This window comes from Tenrec ecaudatus, chromosome 11 (assembly GCF_050624435.1).
Source record: "Tenrec ecaudatus isolate mTenEca1 chromosome 11, mTenEca1.hap1, whole genome shotgun sequence".
Classification (NCBI taxonomy): domain Eukaryota; kingdom Metazoa; phylum Chordata; class Mammalia; order Afrosoricida; family Tenrecidae; genus Tenrec; species Tenrec ecaudatus.
Window position 1 is genome coordinate 83296173 of NC_134540.1, and position 18665 is coordinate 83314837.

At 41.4% G+C, this 18665-nt stretch overlaps 1 protein-coding gene across 2 annotated transcripts in view; it reads left to right on the plus strand.

Moving 5' to 3' along the window:
- Positions 1–8070: 8070 nt before the first annotated feature.
- Positions 8071–18665, plus strand: part of GCC2 (GRIP and coiled-coil domain containing 2) — a 68048-nt gene continuing 57453 nt past the window's right edge. For both annotated transcript variants that reach the window (XM_075563356.1, XM_075563354.1), the window contains exons 1-4: positions 8071–8272; positions 8608–8664; positions 11253–11337; positions 14852–14919. In XM_075563356.1, the coding sequence (XP_075419471.1) occupies positions 8198–8272; positions 8608–8664; positions 11253–11337; positions 14852–14919 (285 nt within the window). In that variant the 5' untranslated portion in view covers positions 8071–8197. The remainder of the gene's footprint in view (positions 8273–8607; positions 8665–11252; positions 11338–14851; positions 14920–18665) is intronic.

An 18665-nucleotide genomic window follows, 5' to 3' on the forward strand; every position in this document is an offset into this window, starting at 1 on the left:
CAGTAACCACAAAACAAAATTCTGAATTGCCTCACCAAGATTACTCTTTGCAAAGCTGCTAAGGTGGAAAAGGCTCTTCTTCCACATTGGTTAGAGATTATTCAATGGAGTTATACATGCCCCAGAAAAGTGATTTTTAGAGAAGCCCTGGGACAGGAAGTAACAGCCGCATAATAGAGATCGCTGTAAAAGCTGCATAATAGCGAATCAGAGTGAGGCAAATGCATCCAACTTTCTCGGCCCATTGACCAGGATGTGCATAGGCTTGCTGTCAGACAGAATTCATTGCAAAGTGGCTTGATCCAGATATAATTGGTTTAAAATTTAATATATTATCACTTCCTTTCCATTTTGACCCATATTTAATTTGTTCTCATTTGTATTCTGCTTTCTCTTCATTTGAGTGTTTTTGTGTTTTATTTTGTTGTCATTTTGGTGTGATTTTCTTTATATGAAATCCAGGAAACGATTAAATAAAAATTTTTTTAAAAGAAAGCCAGGATAGGTAAACCTATAGAGACAGTAACTACATTAATAATTCCTTAGGCATGTGGCAGAGAATGTTGGGAGAAAATGGGGAGCTAATGATAATGGGTACAAGAATGGAGAAAATGTTCTAAAACTTATTATGGTACTGATTACATAACTCTTATTAATATCTTTAAACCACTGAGTTGTATGGTACATGAATTATATGTCAATAAAACTTTTTTAAGAGTGAGGTAGAAAGGACTTGAGTGTCATCTATGAGGAGACTTCAAAAATTCATATAAAAATGGAATTCAAAGAATATGTACATGAACTTTTTGAAGTCACCTCATATCAAGAGGTGAGGGTTTGATATTTTACCCTATTTTCAAGAGAACTAAGCAAGCTTGTCCTAGTTTAATGGATGCTTTAAAAAAAAGACATGAGATTGTGGGTGATAGCTAAAAACTTTAATTCCTTACAGCATGTTATCATACTAGTTCAATCAGCATTTCCCTGCACTGGTTCCCTAAGCTCAATCTTCACAGGGCAATATGAATATTTGTTTTCAGCACTGCAGGTAAGGACTCTAAGTTTAAGAAATATGATATATATCTTATATGAGATAAAGAAGTATAATTATAAGAAATATATAATTAAAGATCATATAAATAAAATAAAACAAAGAAATATAATAAGAATGACAATAAATATCTTATAGGAGTTAATAAAACATATCCTCTAAAATTATCATTTAAAAGCATACTCTAGTTTCCCCATTGTATATTGAAGGCAAGGTCTTATTGATACTTGGATCAGCCAATAGTCATTAATTATAAACTAAATTAATAAATGGGATAACGGTGGTTGCTGCTAACCAAAAGTTCAGCAGTTTGAAACCACCAGCTGCTCCATGGAAGAAAGACAAGGTTTTCTACTCTGGTAGAGAGTTACAGTCTCAGGGGCTGTCTTAGCCTGACTTAAAGGGTTTAGATGTGTCAGAATCTACGGGATGACAGTAAGTTTGGTTGTAATACAATACTACACCAGGGAGGGAGGGGGGGAAATGAGGAGCTGATACCAAGGGCTCAAGCAGAAAGCAAATGTTTTGAGGATAAGGGCAATAAATGTGCTTGACACATGGATGTATGTATGGATTGTGATAAGTGTTGTGCGAGCCCCCAATAAAATGATTTAAAAAAAAGAATGAAGAAAATGTTCTAAGATTATACAATTCTTGTTGTGATCACACTTTTGGATTGTATTATATGTGACTTGTATACCTATATAACTGTTTAATTATTTTTTTAAAAAAAAGAAAATGCTAATGGCAACATATGTACAAATATGCTTGATAAATTGATGTATGGAATGTTAGAAGAGCTGTATGAGCCCCCAATAAAATAGTTTTAAAATGAAAAAAATCATTTAACCTCAGGCTTCATGAAAACTGGAAGCTGGACGATAAACTCTGCCAAGGGAAGAGCAGTGTCTGTTTGCTGTCTTGATCACCTTACACAGTACTTGGTACATAGAGACCAAAACCAAGCGGACTCAGCCATCCTACAGAGCTGCGGGCAGAACAGTCCCTGGAGGTTTCCAAAACTGTGCATCTCGACTGGAGCAGAAAGCCTCACCCTTCACACGAGTGAGAGCCAGTTGTTCCCACTGCAGACCCTGCATATCCCACTCCGTTATCGGGGCTCCGTGCCCACCTGGGAGAGCGAGATAAATTCACTTAATCTATAGGTGAATGGTTCCCAGCACAAGGGAAAGCTGTGTTCCTTACCACTGGGGCTAAACCTCAAATCCTGCATTCATGTGGAAGCATTATCTAAAACGGCAATGGACAACCGGTGAAACTACGAATGGAAAGAGGCTTGAATGATGAAGGTCCAGGAAAATATCACATGAGAAATAATTTAAAATGTAGATGCTTTCACTTAATAAAAGACAGCATTTTCAAAACTTTAGCCCTGGAATTAGAACATCCAAAAGGCAAAAATAAATTGACCAAAAGCTTCAGTCTGCTATCCTCTGTTGCTAAAACAAACCAAAAAAACCCTCATGCCATCAAGCTGATTCTGCCTCATAGGGACCATAGGCACAAGGGAGCAAACCAGAGACTCATCTTCACATTTCATCTATCTCGTGAGTCCTCCTCTTGTCAGAAGGGCCTCTCACGGTGCTTTCTATTGCCATACCTGCGAGAGACTCCTGTCGCCCCTTCAAAGCTCTGGCTTATTTAACTGCTTTCCAAAAAACTCCTTTCATACTTCTGATCACAACTAAGACAAAATTCCATCGTTAAAATGACAACCAAAGGCTAAAACAGAGGGTTTTTTTAATAACTAAGAAAAACACATGAAACTTGAAAGGCCAGTTTGCAAAGATCAGTTTGTTCCTGTCGTATTTAATTCTGAGTGTCACAGGTTTTTGTCTACAGGCTACTCAAGATAGCTATATTCCACGCAAATCAATACAGTATTGCCTTCGCACCAGGATCCTGCCTGTCTCCCAAGGCTGGGCAATCTCATGTCTATATAGACATCGGATCTTTTCCCACAGCTAAAGTTAAGACAACATTTTAAAAATTACTGTGCACTTACCATCCTTTCCATTCTTTTTTATTTATTTATTTTTAACATTTTATTAGGGACTCATACAACTCTATCACAATCATACATACATCAATTGTGTAAAGAACATCTGTACATTCTTTGTCCTCATCATTTTCAAAGCATTTGCTCTCCACTTAAGCCCTTTGCATCAGGTCCTCTTTTTTCCCCTCCCTTCCCGCTCCCCCCTCCCTCATCAGCCCTTGATAATTTATAAATTATTATTTTGTCATATCTTGCCCTGTCTGACGTCTCCCTTCACCCCCTTTTCTGCTGTCTGTCCCTCAGGGAGGAGGTCACATGTAGATTCTTGTAATCGGTTCCCTCTTTCCAACCCACTCACCGTCTACCCTCCCAGTATCACCCCTCACATCCCTGGTCCTGAAGGTATCATCCGCCCTGGAGTCCCTGTGCCTCCAGCTCCTATCTGCACCAGTGTACATCCATCCTCTGCTCTATCCAGACTTGCAAGGTAGAATTTGGATCATGATAGTAGGGGGGGGGGCAGGGGGGAAGCATTTAGGAACTGGAGGAAAGCTGTATTCTTCATCAATGCTACATCGCACCCTGACTGACTTATCGCCTCCCCTAGACCCCTCTTCAAGGGGATCTGCAGTGGCCAACAAATGGGCTTTGGGTCTCCACTCTGCACTTCCCCCTTCATTCACTATGGTAAGATTTTTTTTTTCTGATGATGCCATTCTAATTTATTAATGGTAGTCTCCACCTTACAACATATTTGAGTTACAACAAATCCTTACTTATGACTGTTTTTTTCGTTACATCAGATGGTTAGTTTAAACCTCTCTGTAAATTCATGTAATGTGTCCAGCCCCCAGAAACAAATATCAGGTTTATAAAGATATTGATAATTAAAGGCAGTAATGATTTAAAATATTTTATAAAAGTATTACACTCACTTAACCTATATCAGAACCTACTTCCAATGGATCACCTGAAAATCCCGTAGTAAATTGGGTACTGCCCATGTTGATTTAGTTCATTCAACCAATATTGACTAGCTACTAAATGCCAGGAGTCATGGCACTGTAGTATTTACAAATTGGGCTGCGGTGTGCATGGCCAGCAGTTGGAAAACACTAGCTCAGAGGGAGGACTGGGCTTTCTACTCTTGCATACAGTTAGTCTCAGAAACCCACGGGGGGGTTGCTATGAGTGAGCATTCACTCATTGGCAAGGAGAAAACTAAGGGCCAGGTACTTTCCTAAGCACTGGATATGTGCATGAACAACACAAAAGGAACACTTTTTCTCAATGGTCTATTTTATATCACTGGTAAGAATAAACCATAGTGCTCTACATATGGCAATGGTAAGCAGTTTGGGAATTTTCTTTTCAGTCATTTAGATGTATTTAAGTGTGTATGTGAATGGCCAGTACACTGTTATTTCCTACTATAAATTGAAGGATCCCTGGTGGATCAGTGAGTTATGCATTGAGCTGTGTACTTCCAAGTCAGTTGTTCAAATCCACCAGCTGCTCCTCAGAAGAAAGATGAGACTTTCTACTCTCATAAAGATTTAAAGACTCAGAAAATCACAGGGGCAGTTCCATTCTGTGCTATAGAGCTGTTAAGACAGGAGAGCTGAGTTCAATTAGTTGAATTGAGTTACTATGAATTGAGGTCTTTAAAAGCTGGAAAGTCAGTAAATATATGGCGCAGAAGTAGAATGGGGTAAAAACATCAATTAGAATGCCGAGATTTGGCCTCACTGAGATGAAATTTCAGGAAAGATCTGAAGGAGGTTAGGGAGTGAGCCATGAAGATGGATGGGAGGAATGGCACCCCGGCAGAAAGAGCATCAGGCTGCAGGCATTTGTCAAGTGCAATCAGGTAACAGCAAGAGAGTCACAGCTGTAGCAGGGTTCGCCAAGAGAACAGTAATAAGAGTTGAGGTAACTGGCGTTCCATTATGCGGGACCTTATAAACAATTTCAAGTACTTGAGGTTAATCTGAGATGAGGAACCACTGAGGTTTGAAATGAGTGACTCTCCATCCCTACCCCTTAGATCTGAGTTTGTTTGTTTTTTTAAATCTACTTATGTTTCTAAAAGTTTACCAATGTTTTGTGAATAGACTATGTCAAAAGAGAAAGATGGAGAAAAGAAGTAACGTCCACCTTTATTTTACCTGTAAAAAACAGTTTCCCGTTCGGTTGAGTCTTTGCTGTACTACTGCTGAGTAAGACCAACCTGAGCCCTCAACTTGAGTAGAAATATAGTGGGGCAGGATATCCCCGTGTGCCCCAGAGCTTTCTCCAGCTCATGTTCTCTCTGTGTATTACCCAGCTTTGGATCTTCCCCATCTCCCCACCCTATACGTTTCTAGTGAGTGATTGATTTCTTTCCAATCCCGTTATTGGGTCGTGGCCAGCTGATTCTTGTTTAGCAAAGGCATTCAAAGGAGACAACTCCCTTTACCCCTTATCTTCTTATCTATCATTCCCATTTGGTAAGAGAGGTTCTTTATTAGGTTAATGATGTCAACTTAGTGTACGATGTATTTTAAATGAATCACTTTTGCAATATAAGAAAAGCCCTCTGCACCAGGCCAGTTGTCCTCCCTACAGGCATGACCTGAATTAGTACTGGGTGCAAGCATCTGTATCTCTTAGATGACCCATGACAGAAATTTCTTCCCTGGCTTTTTGAGCATTGAAGAGGATCTTCTCCCTCTGACGCATCACTTGTATTTCTGCCTTTATACTAAAACGATCTTCTCCTCAGCACCTTAGTGCGATTTGTCTTGCACTGTTTTCTGTTGGGTTTCACAGCTGTGAAGCACAGGAGGAATGGATATATGATGATGATAATTGATGCAAGATGTTGTAAAGAATGCAGGGGTGGGCGGTTAGTAAGGGGGAAGGAAGAGGGGCAGGGGGAGGGGAGAAGGGAGGAAGCACTAGAACTGATAGTGATTACACAGCTCAGTGTGAAGGGATGGAACCATGGGCGAGGGGGCTCTAAGATAGATCTGGTAGTTATTATACAACTCCCCTTGAAGTGATTGAAAGATTGAATTTGTATGATCAGTGAATTACATGCCAATAAAACTGTTGGGCTAAAAAATAAATAAAGCAAAGATGGGTGCAGAAGCCACATGCAGATCTCCAAGGAACTCTGAGAAGAATGCTAGAGAAGCAGAGACAAAAATTATTTTCCCCAGAATTGAAAAAGAGAAAGAGAGAGAGAGAGGATTTGGGGAAGCTTGAGCTGGCTTTCCCTTACAGTTGGTGCTAGGATTTGGACTTCTGGCCTCCTAAACTAAACAAAAATGTTTCTCTTCATGACAAAACAAACCCTGCCCTGCTCTAGTGTGGAGTCTACAAATATTTGAGATGGAAGAGCCAATCCTCATGGCAAATTAAAAATTATTTGAGAGCCATAAATATATTTTTACAAACAAATGAAATCAGTTGTCTGAACAATATTCTTTACAATTTTGATAAAACTATGATAGTTTTATTTTCATTTCCAATTTTACCTCACAGCCACATGTATGTACAAAAGAGCACACATATGACTTGAGAGCAGCACTTTGCCGACCCCTGGCTTAGTTGATTCTGAGACTGTATGTCTTTAGAGAAGCATACCGTCTCATCTTGCTCCTCCAGAGAAACCGTGGGTTTGAACCATTGACTTTGCAGTTAGCAGCCTAATGCCTAACCTAGGGCATAGCAGGCCTCAAAAAAGCCTCACAAGTAACCGTCAGTCTGGCTCAGTCTGGCAGGCGCTCTGCGGCATTCCCTAGAGAGCAGTTTGGGCAAGCATCTTTCTGAACTCTGTCCTATCGGGTCCCTAATGAGTCAAAACTGGCTCAATGGCAGTTGAGTGGGCCCCTCAACACACACTTGTTATTTCACTTAATATTTTCAACAGCCTTACAACATTTTACAGATATAGAAGCCATGTCCCTGAGAAGTAAATTCACACAGCCAAACAAATGACATGGTCAGATTTCAAATGTATCAGGGATTGTGACATCAAATTCAAATAGATTTTTAACCAAAAGCAAATTCACAGCTATAGGGTGAATTATGACTAGCCACTAACCCCAAGTAGTTGGAAACCAACAGCAGCTCCAGAGAAGAGGAGGGGAGCTACTCCATTACAGAGTTACAGTCTCAAAACCCACAAAGGCAGTTCTGCCCTACCCTCGAGGGTCATTGTGAGTAGGAACAGCCTCGGTCTACGTTTAAAATTATCCAAGGAGGCTTCAAAAGGAATATGGAAAAATGGAATTAAAAGAAACTGGAAGTTTGCCACGAAATTTTTGAAGCCCCTTCACCACCAGACAGCTGCAGAAAACCCAAAAGTCTTGGTGTCTAGAAAAAAACTTAGAATTTAAATAAGTCACAGTACCTTACACTACCATGGGGTGGATTTTTAACTCATCGCCGAATTAAACTCACTGCCATCAAGTGGATTCTGACTCACAGTGACCTTATACGACAGAACTGCCTCTGGATTCAAAGACTGTAAATTTTTAGTGGGGAAGACAAGTCTGATCCTTCTCCCAAATCACTGGCTTGGGTTGACTAGTCAGACTTAAATTCATCCCCACGTGAACATGTGTGTATTATTCGCCGCCCTATGTTAATGAGAAGTTTGCACATTTAAAGTGCTGCACGAAGGAGACACAGTCAAAAGCAAGTTCGCAGGAACTCAGGGCAGGCAGGTCAGAAAGCGCAGACGCGCAGGAGACAGGCCTGCCACAGGCGGGGCGGGGCCGGGGCGGGGCGGGGGCGGGCCGGGAAAGGAGGGGCGGGGCCGGACGGGGCGGGGCCGGACGGGGCGGGGCCGGACGGGGCGGGGCCGGGAGGGGAGGGCGGGACCGGACGGGGCGGGGCGGGGCCGGGAGGGGCGGGGTCGGACGGGGCGGGGGCGGGGCACAAGGCAGGGACCGCCTCCCGGATTCGGGAAGCGGAAGCTGATGCGTCATCTGGGTCTAGAGGCGGAGCCGAGACGTCGCCGCCACCGGGACCTCGGCCCGTAACCATGGCAACACGAGGACCAGGGCCGGCCTTGAGAGAAGCGCGACCTTTGACCTTCCGTTGAAGCTACGTCAGAGACAGCAGCCGGAGTCTGCATGGCTGACGGAAGTGAGACGGCGGCGGCGGCGCCGTCTGCGGGAGCTGCGGAGCCGCGGCCACCAGCTATGGAGGTAACGCAGCGGTGCGCGCGAGCCGGGACTGGGGACCGGGACTGGCGCGTTGTCGTCCCGCTCAGAGCGGTGTCTTTGCAGCGCCTGCGCTTCCGAACGTGGGGATCGGCTCCATGTGAGGGGCACCGCGACCTCCCGCCTTGCAGCCTGCCCACCTTCCTGAAACACTGTCACTTTTGAGTATCGGTCCCCGTACAGCCCTACGTACTCTTTCCCCAGCCACAGCTCCGTCATTCTCCTTCTCGCGGGAAGGGGTTCCCCGCTAAGGTTCTGTGCCTTTCCTCGCGGGTTAGCAGAAGTTAGCCAGACCACCTGCGTTTGATTTTGTTCTGCAGGAACCTGTTCAAGATGGGGTGCCTTCGCCAGCCAATCCTGGACCCGGAAAATCTAAGGTGCGTGGAATACTTCACAGACTCCTTGAAGAGTGGAAGGGTGATGGATCCGAAAACGTTGGCATAGGAAACGGGGGTGGTTTACTGAAAAGAAACACGTTGTTAGAAGGACTCGCAGTTTTAATTTACACAGCCCACTTAAGTGTTTCTTTGGGTAAGTTATCTGGTACTGAAAGTATTGGCTCTTTGTTTTACTTCCTGCCCCTGCGTTGGCACTAAGAGACTTAGCAGTTCTTCAAACATTCAATAAAGCAATCTAATTTACGAGGAGGTTTTATACAGTGATGTTCCTGGGTGATACATTCCACTGCTGGCTCCCCGAGGGATACGAGAAGGAAAGCCTAGCATCTATATGGAAAAATAAGCTGTTGGAAAACCCTTTTGAGCACAGTTCTGTTCTGATATAGGAGGCTGTCCTGAGTAAGAGTGTGCCGAAACTGTTGTGGGGAAAAAAACAGTAACAAAAGTTGGAGCCAAGGGACTCCCGGCTTGTTACCAGGAGAGGCTTTTGGCAAGACTCTTGCTAAGCTATAAAAAGACAATGCTGAATTAGGTTATAAAGGCCCCGTACTGTGTAAATATTCAATGACTCTCAAAGAAATTGTGAACTCACTGCCATTGAGTCGATACCAATGCAGAGACCAGGTATCACTGGATAAGGTTGATTGCATGTATACCACATTTTAGGTACTTGTCTAAGGGCTCAGTCTATTTCCCCTGAGCCACTTACTTCTCTTAAGCTTCCTGGTCACCATGAAGTGACCACATTTTCCAAAGGAGAGAACTGAGCCTGTGGGCATTGCATATTTTGCCCAGATAGTGAGGCTTCACTTGGGTGATGCAAACATTAATGCCCCCAGTTACAAACAATTGGAAGATCAGGTTCATCCAGAGGCAACTCAAAAGAAAGGCTTATGGATCTACTTTAAAAATGTCAGCCATTTGTCTTTTGGTCTTTATACTAATTTGATCTTAACCTTACCACCTTTGCACAATCTGTTTTTCATTGGTTTCTACGGGGCTTCCCAGCTGTAAAGCACTGGGGGAGGAGTGGATGTATGATGATAATAACGGATAGAAGGTGTTACAGGGAATATCGGGGTGGGAAACAGGGAGGGGACTGTGAGTTGAGGGGTAGATAATGAAGGCGGGAGCGGGGAGGCAGCACTAGAGCGGACGATGGCACAGCTCATTTTGGGGGCAATTGAACCATGAGGGTAGGGAATGCTCTAGGATGGATGTGGTGCTGATTGAACAATTCCCCCTTGGTATGACTGAACAATTGAACTATTCAATTGTATGATATATAAATTATATGTAAATGAAATGGGTATATTTATATATATCAGCCATTTGAGAATCCTACAGAGCCAGTGCTGCTCTGACACACATATGTTTACCATTAGTCACAATCGATTCCAGAGCAACCAGTAATAGTGTAGTAAGGTCTAATTTTTAATTAAAACTTAGATGAAACTCAGCTCATCTTGTTGCTGTAGCAATGTTTGGGTTTTCAGAGATTTTTCTCAGCCTTGAATGAAATGAAGAAAACTTTCCAATGTTAAGGAAACTTACGTCATACTAAGGAGTTCCAACTCCTTATAATTAAAAGAATCAAAACCATCCAAGAATATTTTAACCTGTGACAACAGTATCTTTATGTAAGAAGGTATTTGCAATATTTGTTGTAGTTTTAACATTTCAGAGTAGTTTAATTAAGGAACTAGTGATACAGTGGATTAAGTGTTGGACTGTTTAAGGTTGGACGTTCAAACCCATGAGCTCCTCTGTAGGGGAAAGAACAAAATTAAACTCACTGCCATCAAATCAATCAATGTGGACTCATAGCCACCCTATAGGACAGGGTAAAACTGCCCTGGTGAGTTTCCAAAACTAATTCTTTACGAGAGTAGACAACCTGTCTTTGTGGTTAACATCCCAGTCTGGAAACGCTACATCACTTGCTCATAGGTGGTATAAAAATTGTGCTAATCTATTGGGTGAAATTGTAGCAGTTTGCTTCCAGAAAGATTATCAGCTTTGGAAACTTTAGTTGCCATGAGTTTGATTCAGTGGCAGCAGATTTTGGGTTAGTTACATAATTGAAACCTAGGGTGGTACAATCACTAAGTACTGGGCTACTTTCAGGAAGAGTGGAGATTCACTTACCCAGAGGCACTGTGGAAGAATCCTAAGATAAGAACTATTGAAAGCTCCCCAGGGGTTCCAGTAGAAAGAATATTTTGAAAACGATGGCAACATATGTACAAATGCGCTTGACACGATGTATGGATGTATGGATTGTGATGAGAGCTGTAAGAGCCCTCAATAAAATGATTTTTTTTTAAAGTTCTATGGAGAACTCTTCTGCTCAAATACACAGGGTTGCATCAGTCAATAACACCTGGTTTGGTTTGTGGTTGATTGTTAAATAATTAAGTTTAAATTGACTGCTAATTTTTAAAGTATGTTTAGTTAGCATGCAGATTTATGCATTCAAATTTCTTATTTTTAGATAAGCAGTGTATATCCTTTTTGTGATATAATAAAGAGTTATAACAAATTGGTAACCTAACAATCTTTTTCAGCTGGAAACATTGCCCAAGGAAGATCTCATCAAGTTTGCCAAGAAACAGATGATACTAATACAGAAAGCCAAGTCAAGGTGTTCAGGTATTGGGCTGAACATATCTTTATCTTGACCAACCTCATCTGTCCATAGTTAAATTTATGTATTTGTTTATTTATGTGATGTGTTGAGGTTAAGGATTTTTTTTCTTTATGGGAATTGTAGGTCCCTCAGATAGTTCTCCCTTGTCCCCCACTCCCCTGAGTAGTTAGAGGAGCCCTGATGGTGGAGTGGTTATGAGTTGGCCTGTATTCTTTGAGCTCTGCAGTTCGAAACCACCAGACTCTTGCTGGAGAAATATAGGCCGTTCTGTTCCCGTAAATCATTAGTCTAGGAAACTCACGTGGGCAGTTTTACCTTGTCCTATAGAATTGCTATGAGTCGGCATTGACTATGGCAGTGAGTTTGGATTGAGTTTTCCGAGAGTAGTTAATTGAAATACTAGCAGAATAAGGCAGAGTCCCAAGAAGTAAAAAAAGGTATCAAATATAGTAATAAAAGTTTCCGATTCCTGGGATTTTTAAGTATTTTCATTTGCTGGAGTTGATTGATTCTCTGCCCACATTTTCTTTTATTCCAAAAAGAAAATTATTTTAGTATTCATTGATAAATGTGTTTCAGTGGATAAACTCTCGAATTTCGATTGACTTATTGTCCTCCCTCAAACCCAAGGCTTCTTTTCTTTTTTCCTTTTTTTAACAATTTTATTGGTACTTTATCCACATGTTATGCAATTCAGTAGTTCAGTCAAATCAAGAAGAATTGTACAATCATTGCCACAATTAATCTTAGAGCATTTTCTAATTATATTCATTGTTATTTGTGTAATTTTTAAAATTGTGGCAAAAATATACACGACACCTTCCCCTCCCCACAGAAGAATTTACTTCAGAGGATAGCACTGAAGCGGCAACTCAGGGAGAGGGATGTCTGATCAGAGCACATGGGAGCAAATGAAGGGAGAGGAAGAGAGAGTGGAGCACATCCTGGCCCACCAAGCCTCGAGGACGATATTCCCACTCAGAGCAGCCAATCCACAGAGAAGACCATATGGCTGGCCCCACTATGAGACACAACATCCCTCACTGACCCATAGTCCTACAGGGGACAACACTGGAGACACAATGTGGGAATGCTCCCCATTTGATAACACCACACCGAGGCAAAACACTAGGAGTATGCAACAGAACAGCAAGGGGAACAGCAATGAAGTCCCCAGGGAATACCAAAAGTAGACTTTGGGGCCAGACCTTGGCACCCCATTAGACTCAACTGGAAAACCCTCCTGAAAGCCAACAAGCAATCCTTGAACTATAGGCTTTTTTTTCTTCTTGTTGTGGTTTATTTTTTTGTCAGTGGCTTTTTGTTGTTGTTTTGTTTTCTTATGTTGCTTTGTTTTGCTCTGTCCTATTTTTGTGCATGTTATTATCTCCGCAGGTCTGTCTAAGATAGGATAGATGAACAATCTGGAGGAGAAAACAATGGGATCGACAGTTCTGAGGGGGGGATATGGAAAAAGGGGAGGTAGAGGGAAAGGAAGCGGTGTTAACAAACCCAGGGACAAGGGAACAACAAGTGATCCAAATCGTTGGTGAGGGTATAGGAGGCCTGGTAGGGCATGATCAAGAATAATGTAACCGAGAGGAATTACTGAAACCCAAATGAAGGCTAAGCATGATAGTGGACAAGAGGACAGTAAAAAGAAATAGAGGAAAGAACTAGGAGGCAAAGGGCATTTATAGAGGTCTAAATAAAGGTATGTATATATGTAAATATATGAGAATGGGGAACTAGATCTATGTGCATCTATGTATAGGTTTAGTTTTAATGTAGCAGATGGAAATTGGGCCTCCACTCAAGTACTCCCTCAATGCAAGAATACTTTGTTCTATTAAACTGGCATTCCATGATGCTCACCTTCCCGATAAGCTCACTAAAGACAAAGCGGCACGGTACATAAGCAAATGTAGTGAAGAAAGCTGATGGAGCCCAGCTATCAAAATATATAGTGTCTAAAAAAAGACTTGAAGGCAAACAAGCGACCATCTACCTCAGAAGCAACAAAGCCCACATGGAAGCACACCAGCCTGTGTGATCATGAGGTGTTGATGGGATCGGGTATCAGGAATCAAAGAAAAAGAAATCCTATCGTGTGTTCACCTACCCAATACAATTGCTAGAGACAAATGGCTGCATAAGCAAATATGAAGAAAGTTGATGGTGCTCAGCTATCCAAAGATATAACATCTGGGGTCTTAAAGGCTTGAAGATAAACAAGCGACCATCTAGCTGAGATGGCAACAAAGCCCACATGGAAGACCCATACCAGCCTGTGATCATGAGGTGTCAATGGGATCAAGTATCAGTTATCAAAGAACATAAACTCAAATCATTGTGAATGAGGGGGTGTGCAGATTGGGGACCCAAGACCCATCTGTAGGCAACTGGACATCCCCTTACAGAACGGTCTCTTGGAGGAGACAACCAGTCAGGGTGCAGTGTAGCAAAAATGTAACACACATCATTCCTCTAGTTCCTAAATGCTTCCTTCCTCCCCCACTATCATGATCCCAATTCTGCCTTACAAATCTGGCTAGACCATAGGATGTATACTGGTACAAATAGGAACTGGAAACACAGGAAATCCTGGACAGATGATCCCTTCAGTACCAGTTCTGAGAGTGGCAATACCAGGAGGGTGGAGGGAGAGTGGGTGGAAAGGGAGAATCGATTACAAGGATCTACATATAATCTCCTCCCTGGGTGGTGGACAACAGAAAAGTGGGTGAAGGGAGACATCGGACAGTGTAAGATATAACAAAATAATAATTTATAAATATCAAGGTGTCATGAGGAAGGGGAGAGCTGGGAGGGAGGGGAAAATGAGCTGACACCAAGGGCTCAAGCAGAAAGCAAATGTTTTGAGACGGATGATGGCAACAAATGTACAAATGTGCTTGACACAATGGATATGTGATGAGTTGTATAAGCCCCCAATAAAATGATTATATATATGACAAAACATTCCCCAATTCAACAACTTTTACATATATAATTCAGTGCTGAGGGTTTTTTTTTTCTACTAAGAAAGATCAAAGTATGTTTTGGGAGTGGACACCAACTTGTGATGAAGACAGTAATTTATTTGGAAAGGATTATTAGACTTCAGACATAGATTGACTTTGATAAAAAACATCTTGAGCTTAACATCTGTGCTTCATATGGGCCTAGTTTCTACGTTCAGATTATACACAGAAAGGATGTTCATAGATTAAATGCTGTGATGTCTGGGACGTGCTTTAAATTACCTGGCTGAGTAAGGCGGTGGGCGTACTGGTGATGAGTACAGGGCTTGATGGAACAAGATTGGCCATGTAATTGCTCAAGCAGGGTGGTGGGAGGAAAGATGAATTATAATATCCTCTGTGTTTTCCATAATCAAAAGGAACAAGGAAAGGTAATTTTGTTACTCAGGTAAAGTTAATACTTTCACAACGTATTCTCCATTACTTTCTGCATTTCTAAACTTTAATCTTTCTGTTATTGTTGCTTGTTTAGAATTGGAGAAAGAAATTGAAGAACTTAAATCAAAAGGTGTTGCTGGAGGATCTGATGATATTATTAAGGTAATAAACCATTGTGAATATACATTTAAGTTGCACTCATTTATTTGGAGAGATGGAGATGTCTAACGAGAAAGCAAACTTCCGTGTGGCTGTCACCCTGCAAGAATGCTGTCTGATTCCCATCCGCTGTTCTGCCACGTGCTCTGTGGCATTGGTCTAGTTGGTTAACTCTAGGTCACTGTCAAAAGAGTATGAAATGACCTCAAAGTCCCTTTCTCTTTTAAAATTAGTAATATCTTTCTCTCTTCTTCCCACACAGTCTCTATTTATGGTTAAGTCTCTGTCCTGCTTTTTTCATTGTTCTCAGAAAACTCAACCATGCTCATGACTTTGGGGATTGCTCTTGTGGGCTGTTAATCCCAAAATCTGTATCTCTTGTAATGATTCTGCATCCAGATTTCACAAAGGTATTTCTAGCTGTTTTCATGGTAATCTTCATATATTTCCATATCATCCCTTCAAATTCAACATGACCAAATCCCCTCCAGTCATTTAATTGACCCCCTTGCCTTCTTGGTTGTGGCAACAGTCGCAGAGTTTGTCTTTTGGCTGTCAAGACTCTTTAATTTCCTTAATCCTGAACATGTGCCACAAAATCCTGATGGCGCACTAGGTAAAGCTTTGGGCTGCTGACCCTGAGGTAGGCAGTTCAAACCCAACAGCAGCTCCATGGCAGGAAAGATGAGGCTCTTTGCTCCCATAAAGATTTCCAGTCTCAGAAACCTTTGGGAGCAGTTCCCCTGTGTCCTCTGCCGTCACTAGGAGTCAGAGCCCATTTCATGGCTGTGGGTTTATGCATGAGTCAGGCACCAGAGACATTTCTTCAGAGTGATGCTCCGGTTTACCGTTTGTGCGGCTGCAAATTAAGCGTATCACATCACACCTGACTCACTTTAATAGCCTTCTGACTGGGTTCTTTCCTGACAGCTCACCAAATACTGTTTTTAATCTTGTTAGTCCCTGCTGATGAATCTAGGTTGATTTTTATTACTTCTATGCCTTTTTGCTTACTTTTCCTCGTTTTTCCCTTTTGCCATATGCCTTTGGGGATCTCTTATAAATTTGGGTTGTTTGTTTTTTTCTCTAAGCCTTGCAATAATTTTTTCCTGCATTTTCATAATACTTAGCGTTTAAGTCTTGCTGCCAATTCTTTAACTATTATCTTAGTTTCTCATTAGGTAGTTCCCAACTTGTGAGCAGTAGCTCACTGAAGAACTCCCAGGGAATTACTACAAGGGGTCTTTAATTCCATGCATATATCAAACACTATCATTTTGTCCTGTATTTAGCTATATCAGTATATGAAGCTTGAATAACAATGTGAAAATGCCTTTGGGGTTTGTAATTTACTAATTTACTTAGTAAGTCTCTCTCAATTCATAGTAATTCTGCTTGTTTCTCTGGCCACCACCTGTTTTCTTAATCAGTGATGGCCAAAAGATGACCTTGTGGTAGCTTGTTCTGACATTTGTAACCTTGACTGTGTGGTTGCTCTAACACTTGTGACTTTGGCTAAGTTTCTTTGTTTCTCTGTGACTTAGTTCCTTCATCTGTAAATGGAGAGGACAAGTTTATATGAGGGCATAAATAGACAACACTTAAGCTGGGTCTGTCATATACTTGTGAATAGCTTGTCATCATGATTATGTACTTTTTGTGATGCTACATGGATATGTCAATGTACACACATACATACATACCTGTACATATGCAGGTTTGAAGAGAGATCTTTTAAAAGACAGAGGCTGAGAATAGTCTCTAATTTTGTTTCTCTTAACTCTAAGCTTCTTATAATCCTGAAAACTTTTTTTTAATTAATCACTTCATTGGGGGGCTCTTACAAGAAAACTTATTTTTAACAACTTGTTTTCAGAATCTCAAACCCAAAAACTCACTGCCATCAAGTTGATCCCAACCCTTAGCAACCCAGTAGGAGAGTAGAACTGCCCGTGTGGGTGTCCAAGGAGTAGAAAGCCCACCATGTAAGTAGTTGCTCCTGATCTACTCGTTATCACCACTTGACGTGTTTGCCCATTTTATCAGGATTCTTGGAGATGAAAGAAATGTCTCCTAGTTAAACAACTTTACCTTTCAGGCTATTGATGTCAGTTTTCAGAAAGTAATGTTTTGGTAAATTAAATAGGAATGAAATCTTTGTTTTCTTACCCTAATGAGAAAAGTAAGGAGTGATTGGAAGACATGGTTTATTGGTTGTTCAGCTGCTACAAGGAAATGCTCTATTTTTAAAAAAAAACATGCATTGTAATGTAATGCTCTATTCTCTGCACCTGTTTAAAACTGAAGAGCCTTTTCCTCAGTTGTTTCTCATCTCTGGGGAATACTAGAAAAACCCACTGGGGCTTGAGAACAACATTTTATTCTCTTCATATAACCTTAAAAATGTGTGACTTTAGAAGTACACCAGACTGTGCCAACATGAAGTGTCAATGGAATCATGTAATGGGCACCAGAAGACCCAAAACAACAACAAAAAACATGGTTGAGAAGGAAAGGGATTGGAGCAGAGACCCCAAACCCATCTGTAGACAATGGGACATCCCCTCACAGAATGATCACAAGGAAGGGATGCGTCAGCCAGGGCGCAGTCTAGCACCGATGAAACACTATTCCTCTGACTCTTCGAGGCTTCCTCACCCCCCACTAATATATGCACATGATTTATAAATAATACCCAAATCTAAATAACTTATTAAAATACAAAATAACTTCTGAAAATTATTTCCACTTCTAAGTAATATTCATCTTACCATTCCACCAGCATGAATTTTAGCATTTCTGATCACAAGACTACAAGCTAAAGATCTGAGTTCTTTTCAGAAAAAAAAATATCAATAAGAGGAAGAAAAAAGTATGAATGGGGCTACTTCGCAGTGATGGTCTCGAATAAGCACTCCTGCCTGCTAGTGAACCTGGGAAATGAGGATTTAGCTTTTATCGCTTAATTTCATAAACTAGGATTTAGCTTTTATCACTTAAGGAAGAGGCAGGCAAGGGAAATGGAGTTGACTCTCGTAATTGAATAAGACCATCCTCAGAGTGCCACAGAGCTTCCTGCGTTACCGTAGAATGTTTGGAAGGTATTTTTCAACCATTCTGTTGAAGTTTCTGGTGTTTTTGTTTGTTTCATTTCAAAGAGCTTGGGGTTGTTAGCAGAATATTCTTCTCATGATACCTTACTTCAAGATTGAACATGTTTTATTTTCTGTCCAAGGAAATAAATGGATGCTCTTCTGTAATTAACTTCTGCCTGGGTTTTTTTTGTTTGTGTGTGTGCATGTATTTGCTGCTATTTTCAAACTTTATTTTCCTGTAGATATTTGGTGATTTTTGAGTGATTCTCTGAAACATTGCGTGGGCGCTCCCTGTGAATGAGTGAGGCTTTTTTATAGGGAGCCAGTGAGAGCAGGCTTTGAGGGGCGGTGCTCCTCTGTCAGATGTCTGCCCTTGTTCATTTTCTCAAAGAAGATAATCCTCTAAACTGTGGTGTGTGAAGGATACACCTAACAGTCAGCAGTGTACGTGCTGGGATCAAAGCCAGGGGCTGCAGGCAGGAAGTAGGCCCATCATTTCGTATGCAGAACTTTCACGCCTCACTTATTTTCAGCCTTGCATCTTGTCTCTGGTCACCCTGAGTTGGGTCAGTTTCCTTTTTCTTTTTGTCTTACCTTGGGTCACCAGTGGACAGAGTGGACTTGGTCGTCGTCCTTAGTTCGGCATTATGCTCT